The following is a 10653-nucleotide window of genomic DNA, read 5'->3' on the forward strand; positions in this document are numbered from 1 at the left end:
ATTAAGTTAAAAGGAAAAACAAGAGAGAGAGAGAAGTTTCTTATTGAGGAGGATGAAGGGTGAAACTGCACCACCCGTATTTCTGCTTGAGAGCCGAAACTCAAACACATGCAGTGGATGTTCCTGTACATTGCTGTCAACTCCGAGCTAACCCATAGAGGTAGCCATCCTCTCCCTTCGCTCTTGTCTTTTCAGGACTGAATTAACATATTCTGCCTTATCTTTCACAAAAGAAATGCAAAAAATATATAAACTCAGGTATTAATAGAAAAAGCAAAACTGATTCAATCAAAGTAAATTTACAGGAACCTTCACTCACCCTCTAAAAACTTTCCTAATGAAGTGAGATCATTTTTCTAGGTCCCAGGAGAAAGGAGATTCCAGGTACCCAAACAAAGAGGATGGGCAGCTAAGCGTCTGTTAAATTCTTAGCTACTGGCTTAATAAGCCTTTGTATCTAAATAGGAGCTCCAAAATTTTCTGGTGGCATATGTTCAAAACTAAAACATTTTTAAAGTTATTATTGGATGGCAGGACTATGGGGTGGAGTTGGCCTTAGAGAACTGAGAGCAGCATTAGTTTTTAAGAAGGATTTTAAAAACCTCATGCTTGGCTCAAGTCAGTATTGCTCCAGAAAGTGGGCCTGACTGAGAAGACGCAGGAAGACAACATGAATGATGTGAAGCTTGCTGTCCTGGGTGGCCAAGGAACAGGCAAGTCCGGTGAGTGGTGGCGTTTCCTCTGGCATGGCGTGGTGTGCAAAGGGGGTGAGAAATACATTGATGTGCATAGAAAACTTGATATAACTGTATAAGTGTGCATTGTTTTTCATTAGCAGTTTTTATATTACAAGCAAGTTATGCAATTGACTGTATGAAGAAATTATAGACAGCTTGAGGAATATAACTCTTTAAAGTATTAATTCGTACCTTCTTTTACTGATATTTAAAATTTATAAGAATAACAGGAAATCATTACCCCCACCTACTTTTCACTCTGACACACCTGTCCCCAAACCCACAAGTGGCCAAACAATGGCTTTGAAAGAATCCTTCGGCTCTGAGACTAAATGTGGAGAGAGCTAGGAGGAGATCTGTGGATTATTTTTTAAATACCACCTTCAGAGGGGAAAAGAAACCACTTTGGAGGGGCATTGTTCTGTAGATGCCTGGGAACTAAACATTTGCCCTGACTTGAGAAGCCATGTTTTTGTTTTGTTTTGTTTTGCTTTTGCTTTTGCTCATATTAAGGTCATGTTACGATGGTAATGAGGATACCACCAATAGCAGTCCCCTGACCCCAAAGACTAATAACTGGCCAGACTCAGGAGCTGTAATAAGATAAACTGACACTAGAGGACCTTTCTCCATTTTCTGGATTTTGAAGTCCCTATATCCTTCAGTAACTAAATTGCTTGATATTGTCCTTGTCCTCATTAGCATTAGCGCTTTGGAAACACACTTAATTTGATAAAGAAAATAAAGAAATGCTATAGTTCTTGAATCTCAAAGTTAATGAGAAATATGTCTGTGTTACAAAAGGTAAGTTGCCTTATATGTTTGCATTCATGAATTAATTACATAGTGATTTGAGTGGATGACATTCTAAGATCCCTTTGTTTCTAGTCTCTTAACCATTATAGTTGTACAGTGGAAATCTTGCTACTCTTATTGAGACCAAATTTGGTAAAGGTTTAAGATCTTCCTGATGCGTGGTAATTTTTGAGCTGAAAGATAAAACCCTATGCAAAAACCCTGTGCACATAATAAAGTTATCTGTATCCTAAAACAGAAAGGATCATGAATCCAGCTTGTTTATTTTTCAGCCCTTACAGTAAGGTTTCTTACCAAGCGGTTCATTGGAGAATATGCTTCTAATTTTGGTAAGTCACTATTTTAGACTTTTATCACCTTAAAGTTCAGATTATAACTAAACCACAATTAAGATCAGCAAAGAATTTTAATAAAATCTTTAATTTTTGCACTTTTAAGCAACTTATTTATTCACAGATCCTGGTTATAAATGCCAAAATAAGTAATTGAACTAAATATTATTTTATGATAAAAGTCATTCAATTTGATGTGACGTTAGATGGATTAGAAAGTCACTTAGTTTCAGTTGAAAACTAGAAAAGCATTGAAATTGAGATCTCCACCCCCCCACAAATATTGTAGAACATGCAAGTGTGAATATTTTTTTTTGTAAGCTTTGAAACAGCTTTGAAATTAGATAAGCATCTGTTGAAAGATAAGGGCAAATTAATTATAAAAGTACAAGTAATTATAAAATAAGGCTTTTTTTAAATTACAAAACTATGTGAAAATAACAGGAAAATTATGTCTTGATTAAAGATCATATAGAATTGTCTAGGTTGCTTATGTAATTTTCAGAGAAATTCTAAAACAGGTGCCAGGGCACCTTGATATAATTTGAAGATCATTTCACTAACTTTGCTATAAATGTCTGTTATTTTGATCAGAATTAGTGTGACATATGGGAAATACCACAGTGGGTAATGAATAAAAATGGGAAATATTGCCAGAGGTTTGAGTACATTTTTGACTCAGTAATTAATCAATATAATTGTACTAATATCTGATTGAAGGTACGTGAAAATGTTTTGGTTTCTTTGTTTTAAAAAAATGACAGATTTATAATATGAGAAATGGGAAAGAGGGAAAAATTATTTTGTTTAATAATACTTATTTAGAGTAAAATTAAATTATGATTGTAAATGTGTTTTTCTATGAGAAATAAATACAGACAAAAATATTTGGTATTCATTCATGAGATAGCATTATTAGAGTACTTCAGAAAGTAACTTTAGAAAGTATTGCATTATGCTGTGTTCTACATGTATTCAATGTAGTATTTCAATCCATATGATGCTGAACATTTTAGGACAGTGCTGGAAACTGATTATAGAAAGAAGAAATGTATAGAAAGAGAAATTCTCATTGTTTTATTTCTCAGGTCAGCAATATCAATCTAAAGGTCAACATAGTACACAAGCTAGCAGTCAGACATGAAAAAATGTTCCAGAACTACAAAACGAAACAAAAAACAAACCCCTCCCCCAATAATGGCCACAACAATGAAAAAAATTGCCTTAATCTTTATAAGGTATAGTTACATAAACAAATAAAGTATATACATTTCTGGTTGTTACATCTTTGGTAAGAATATGAGACTTGGAGAGATTTTGAAAAAAACAATCAAATTAGCAAAAAGTGACTACTGGATGAGGACAAACTAGCATAAAATGACTCCTTCTTGTAAATAATGACTAGATGGAGAAATAATAAACTTCTAAAAAGAGTTGCTGACTCTTGATGGCAATTTTTGAGTTTTGAGAGTGGATATTTTAAACTATATAGAAGGAAATTTTGTGGTTCGCCATAATAAGCTTAAATGAAGTTTAGAAGCCATTCTTTGAACATTTAAGCTTAAACATTTTAAGGTTTAAATGTCTGAGAACATATTTTAAGGTTTAATGAAAGAGATTGTAGAATCCAAAGGATTGTTAAGAGGATTCAGCTGTTAGTAATGATACAGTAAAGAGAAAGAGTTTATGATGCGTAAGAGAGATGTAGAATTGGTGGAGCCATGTCTTTCACTTGGTCAGAGGAAATGCTAAGTAGTTCATAGTAAACTGATTGTCCTTAGAAACACAGATAATTCATCCATAGTAATAGGATGGAAGATAAATACATAAACACAAATGCACGTGGTTGGAGAGATGTGGTGAATTTTACTTTTGAGGAATATATATGAGCAAATAAAACAGGTATGCTTTTTGACCACTAGCAATAAATGACAACTCCACTAAAATATGACCACCTGAATATGCAAAACTGTGTTACAAATATAAGCCCATTTTTTTATTTTGTGGTATATCCGTACTGACAATAAACATATGCTTATTTTGCAGAATCCATCTATAATAAGCATTTGTGTTTGGAAGGGAAGCAACTGAATCTAGAAATATATGACCCCTGTTCTCAAGTAAGTAAAACAAAATATCCTTTTATTTTTTCAATCATGATTTGAAGAAGTTTGGATAAGGGTCACTTTAAAGTTGCCAGTCTTAAAACTGAATTTTCTTCTTCATATTAACTATTAAAATTTTAAGAGATTATTTTTAATTCTATGAATTCCATTATCTAGCTTCTCTGTGTAAAGTTTTGACAAAAACTGTCATATTACAAATATCTTTAAAATAGAAATAATTGCCTGAATTCATAATATATTTCTATCAGGTGACAATGGAGCTATTAGAAGTTAAAGTTTAATGGCTTGTTATTCAGATTATATTTTCTCTCTTTCCTTTGTAGCTAACCACTGCCAGTAGAACATAAGGTAGTTTTGAGTATAAACCTCTTTGTTCATTCAAATGCAAAGAAAGTAAAAATAGGATTATATAAATACAGCTGTTCAAGATTTCAAAACAACTCCATGGAATGGATTCTTTTAAGTATGGAAAATGTATCTTAAATCCTTTAATCTACCCTATTATTTTTTTTTTTTTTACTGATTTCAATCTGGCACCCAAAGTCAATAAATATTCTATTTACTAATATAGATAAAAAATGTTATCTCTTTTCAAAACAAATATGTAGACAGTAGTTCAAGGACATTATAGTATATCAATTGTTTAAAAAACAGAGATGCTTTCTTAGAGAAAAATTATAAAATGAGATAGATACAACTTTATTATAGTTCATCTTTAAACTTTTCATCACTTTTAAAGAGGGTTATGAAGAAATAGGGAAACTACATATTAGGAAATACCAGCATGTAACTTACTGAATACATTTCTCAGTAAAATGGGTCTTCATTAATTATCACTAAAGTGTATAATACAGATGTCAGATACCAACCTTTCAATATGCTTGGTTTATTTTCAGCCACAGAAAGCAAAATTTTCCCTCACGAGTGAGTTGCATTGGGCAGATGGGTTTGTCATTGTGTATGACATCAGTGACAGGTCTTCGTTTGCTTTTGCAAAAGCACTGATCTACAGAATTCGGGAGCCACAGACTAGTCATTGTAAAAGGTAAGATATTTTTCATTCCTTTCCCCTTTCTTTTTAGCAAATCATCATATAGCTGTAAGCATCATTAGGAAGAGTTTAATACAGCCTTCCAATTACAAAATTTAACAGCCCTGAACAATTCACCTTCCATTCCACAGGAGTTATACATGTAGTAAAAGGAATAAGATGAGAATACTTTATGTCTTGGCTGACATAAACAGTTACTTGCCCTGAGTAAATGGCTATTTTACAAGACAGCTTCTATTGTTAACATGACACTCACTTGCAAAATAATGGTCCTCTGTACACAAGATAGTTTGCTTTCCAACCTTCTCTTTCCATTCCCACAAAAATGTTAAGGATACTAAATAAATCCAGATTTATTATATTTGGCATCCAATTCCTAGTCATTTGGTTGTTCAATCTATCAAAGCAAAATAGACAGAATAATCAAACAGATACAAATTCTGCATATGAGAATACATTTTTCTCCATTTCACCTTCTAAAATACATAGCTGATCAGCAGCTCCCCATTATTAATTGTCTTGACACAAGTTACTATGAAGAAAGGCATAACTGTGCCTTAAACCATTCTTGCATTAGTAAATAATAAACATATATATTTCCCATTAAATTTTTTTTGTTTTATAGCCTTTCCCATTTAAAACATTTATTTTTTTCATAATGCTGATGTAAGTTATTCTGTGTGCTATTAATCAAATTTGCCCTTAGTCTAAAATAACATTCTAAACTGAGAAGAAAAAAGCACAATATTATCACTGAAAATTAGTATTGGCACTTTTTATATCTATTTTAGAAGCCCCACTATCAAGAACCATCAGATAATAATTGATAAAGAGTATTTCCCTGGAGTCAATAGACGTAAATTCTTGTTTATATCTGATTGACCTTAGGTAAACCTTTTAATCTCTAAGACCTAATTTTTCTGATTATAAAATTGTTGGAAGCATGGTAGGAGAAAAGGATGTGATTTTACTAAGGTAACTTACAGCTCTGATTTCCTATAATATTATTGTTGGGTTTCTTTAAACTCCATTGTTCCAAGCATTAAATGTCTTGCATTTAAGCACCAAGACTTAGGTAAGAAACAGTGATGATATTTGATTGATGTTCCTCCAAATCAAAGAAATCATTCCAGCATACTAGAGAACATGTACAAATAATAATAAAAAAATATTTGACATTTCTTGGCAATCTTCTTAATGTCCTGACTAATAATTTTTAGAGTATTTTCAGTTCTTAATCTGTGTAGACTAGAAAAGCAAAATATAGCATTGTTTAATTAAAATTGCATCTGATATTTGTGACTCACCCTTCAAAATATTTTACCATTCTCCATTAATTATTTACAATAATCTTCTGAACTATGTAGAAAAATATATTATTAATACCCTCAAAAGTCCAACACATACAGTACTTTTTTCCTCAGGGCTCACACTGCCATGTGAAAGAAACCATCTTTAAGTAGAGTCTGGGGACAATATCTCTTTAGATAGAGTCGATGTCTGCATTTATTCAATTTATTCCTATGGTTGATATCTTGGCAGAGTTTCATAGCACTTAAGGACTAGTAATCTTACTGTATTTTTCAACCAAAGCTTTGTCTTAGGAATGTTTTGTTGTAACCAATGAAAATACATTGATATTTGACAGAGACATTACCTTAACAAAGAAACACATTTCTTAAATAAACAAAAGAAGTCTACAAGGTCATGAGATTGCAAAATTGTCTCTTGAGTATGTGATAATAGATAATAACAAGGAATAAATACCAATGAGTATTGAATGATATTGTGTCTTATTATATATCTAAATTGTTCAATTATAGTTACTACTTAGTAGAGTTACTCCTTCTCTCTTTTTTCCCCTTTTTTATTGTATTTTTTTTCCACCAGCATTTAGCCCCTTTATACCACTCTCTTCCCTGCAATTACTACTCTGTTGTCCATATCCATGAGTTCTTTTCTTTTTTGCTTGATCCCTTCACTCTTAACCTCCCCACCCACCACCACCACTAACTGTCCACATATGAGTGAAATCATATGGTATTTGTCTTTCTCTGACTGGCTTATTTCACTTAGCATGATGTTCTTTGGGTCTATCCATGCTGTCACAAAAGGTATAATTTTCTTCTTTCTTATGACTGAGTAGTATTCCATTGTGTAAATATCCTCTTTCAACTGATAAGGAAATGAAAAACAATATTGAGAAGCATCTTTCATTGCCTGACACTCTCCTAGGTATTTTTATATACATCATTTCATTTAATATATATGAAAATTCCGTGTGACAATGACTATTTTACCAGTTTTTATGTGTAAGAAAATTGGGGGTAATGAGTAACAATTGTGCCTCATTAATAAACAGAGCCATATTTCAAAAATAGGTTTGTATCACTTCAAATCTTTTGCTTTAAGAGCCTTGTTGCTTCCATGTCATTTATTACATTTTAAATAATTTTTTACATAAATGGAGATATGCACCATACACACACATATGACCATAAATAACACACATACATACAGGAATATTTTTTTCTGTTTTGGTCCATAATTCTTTTTGACATTAACCTACTTAATAAAAAAAGGAATTGTTAAAACAATCTTGCCAAAGAATTGTGTATCTGTATTTCAGAGCCATGGAATCAGCAGTGCTTTTGGTTGGTAACAAACAAGACCTCTGTCATGTGCGAGAGGTTGGCTGGGAAGAAGGGCAAAAACTGGCGTTGGATAACCGCTGCCAATTCTGTGAACTGTCTGCAGCAGAGCAGTCTCTGGAGATAGAAATGATGTTTATCAGAATCATCAAGGACATCCTGACAAACTTCAAACTCAAAGAAAAGAGAAGATCCAGTGGATCTAAATCGATGGCCAAATTGATCAATAATGTATTTGGAAAGAGAAGGAAATCTGTTTAGTAGACATGTGATCCTTGGGGACTTATTATATCAGAGAGTTTCAAACATTCATATGATAATTGAATTCAACCTTTGTTTGCAATTTTAAAAAAATTCTTTTAGAGATATAAAATGACTAAACTTGAACCACAGCTTTCCAGTATATAGTTTGCCTTTTTGAATGTTTGTATCTTGTACACTCTGCGTCATACTTAACCTTTTTTTATTATACAAAACAGCACTCAGTATAATCTATTGGCGGATTACTTTTCAGTTTGCATTGCAAATAAACATTGTTTATGTAATTTTATTAAACTACCATTCTATAGGCCTGTTTACTTTTATTTTGTATATTTTTTAGAATGAACTATATACTGATATTCATATATTTCATGTTTATAGGGCTTAATTAAAATTTTGTGAAAGATCATGATCTATTTAATCGAAATGCATGAATTTAATTTTTAAAATGTCTTCATAATACTCCAGTAAGTTACTTTATAATACACAAATTTTGCTTATAACCTAGGCTTTAAGAAGTTGAATTTCTTGCCCATACACACACAGATTATATAGTTGGTCTGATGTTGAAAATCTCTGTTTTTCTTTATATGTTATGTTAACAACAGAAATTATAACAGATAAATTAACTTACACAGCTAAGATTCCTTTTGGGATCAAAAGATTAATCTTTTATAGTTCATTTAGAAATCATACATCATAATGAAAGAAAAAATTAATAACTGATTAATTGGTAAATCTATAACCTTGAAGGCCTTATTGCCCAAAAAGAAATATTGCATTAGAAACAAACATTTTGGACCTTCTTGGATTACTCTGAATAGTCTTCAAAAGTCAACCAACTCCCTCCTGGACTTTGTCACTATTGCTACTGCCTTTGCTGAGCTTTTCATGCACTGCATTTCAAGTTGTGGTCTTAGGTAGGTTTAACGTCAGCCAAATGGATGAAAATTAAGGTTAAATCTCAGAGGAGTTAAACTGAGAGTACAAACAGTGGTACCAGATCCTTGGTTACCATGTATCATCAGGAAGCTGGGGAACAGGGTGGAAGATGTTGAGTGCAGAGTGGTAGATAGAAGTAGGGGATGAATGACATAGAATATTAAACGGGGTAGGAAAGAATTCATTGACATGGAGTTAATTGCTGTGAACCATGATTCAGCTTTTTAGGAGTGACACCTAGAGCTGATGTCTATAGCTTCGCTGTTCGTTAGAAGTCTAACCTTGTTGATATACTAGAGTAAAAACAGTGCCAATAGAAGAACTTCATGTCCTGGGATACAAAACCATTCAGAATGTTCATAAAAATGGGGGAATTAGAATTGGTATGGTAGGTTGGACCCAAGAGTCCACCATCTGACTGTGTTCTCTGGGGCAATTCAGCGGAACCTCCTAAGGAAGGGAGAAATGCACTGGTGAGGGGACAGGCAATTCTGAGATGCTTAATAGTGACTGTGCTCCCCAGGTGGGAGGCGACCATGGAACTGCACTCCTCAGCATCAATCCCGGCAATAGAATCCTGGAACAGAGGAATCTGAAGCCAGGATTCAACCTATTTTCTGTTATTCACCTACTATGAAACCCAAGGTAGAGGGTCCACTGCTGATACTGGCTGGTTGCAAACTTAGAAGTGACATGCCCAAGCAGCTGTATTGAGGCAAAGTCTGTATTGTGGACTCGTGCATTGCTTCCATCCCTGTCACTGAGGCTGCTGCTATCATCTGTCCATTGCTGGAGTACATTGGTGGTCAAGAAAAGAGACAGGTTATCTGCAGGTCCATTATCCTGTCCATCCAGTTGTATGCTGTCTGTCATTGGTGGATGATGTCTGGTGGGCCTTAGCATGATACACAAAGATTTATATGTTTTATGTCCTCACTGAGAAATTCATTCACATGCTTTTTCCCCATCTATCCTTGTTGTTTTTCCAGTCTTTCATCTTTATCACACAAAATAGTGCTCAACTACTTCTAACCAAATTGCAAAACCATGATCCCTGCCTAGAAATCTGTACCACGTGACACCTTTTCCTACCAAACAATGTAGATAACAAAGTGTATGTCTTGAAACTTGACAAATGGGATAATTTTCTTTCACTGATGAACTTCATGGTTACTTTTGTGTAAGAGGTAATGAGGCACAGCCCTCTTTTGACACTAATACATCAAGCTTAGGTGAAGAAAGCTGCTTATTAACTAGAAATGTTTAGATTATAGTGCTATATAAATGAGAAATAAATCTTGATTGTGTAGAGTTCTCTGGTAAAATCAGGATATACATTTTTTGGTCTCTTTATAGGGATTTTATTAATATTTTATAATCTTAATATTGACTATATATATGTGCATAGATACATGTATATCAGTTTAAGTATTTATATTTTCATTTGTTTTTTTTTAAGTTTTGTTTTATTCTTATTATTTTCCTAAACAATCTTAGTTTTACAGATTTGGTCTTCATTCTTTAAAGTTATTTTCCCAGTTAAAGATTCTTCAGGGGAAGATACTGCATTAAAAACAAAATATTTATCCACATTATATGTAAAAATTCTAGTGTCAAAATGGTATGGAAATTCTCTCATAGCTTAGTTGTGCATACCTATCTGTGATGTGTCAGAGTTCAAAATTTTTCTGCTAAAGTTACTGCTTATATTTATATGTATTTTAAAATTTTCTTTAT

The 10653-nt window shown here is 32.9% G+C and overlaps 1 protein-coding gene across 1 annotated transcript; it reads left to right on the forward strand.

The window, feature by feature from the left end:
• The first annotated feature begins 605 nt into the window (after window positions 1-605).
• RERGL (RERG like) lies at window positions 606-7974 on the forward strand. The gene is made up of 5 exons (XM_054590909.1): window positions 606-722; window positions 1826-1882; window positions 3932-4005; window positions 4908-5056; window positions 7692-7974. The coding sequence occupies exons 1-5, from the start codon at window positions 671-673 to the stop codon at window positions 7972-7974; spliced, it is 615 nt and encodes a 204-aa protein (XP_054446884.1). The 5' UTR covers window positions 606-670.
• The last annotated feature ends 2679 nt before the right edge of the window (window positions 7975-10653 follow it).

Source organism: Pteronotus mesoamericanus, unplaced genomic scaffold (assembly GCF_021234165.1).
Source record: "Pteronotus mesoamericanus isolate MK-2021 breed Mesoamerican mustached bat unplaced genomic scaffold, CSHL_Meso_final scaffold_21, whole genome shotgun sequence".
Lineage (NCBI taxonomy): Eukaryota > Metazoa > Chordata > Mammalia > Chiroptera > Mormoopidae > Pteronotus > Pteronotus mesoamericanus.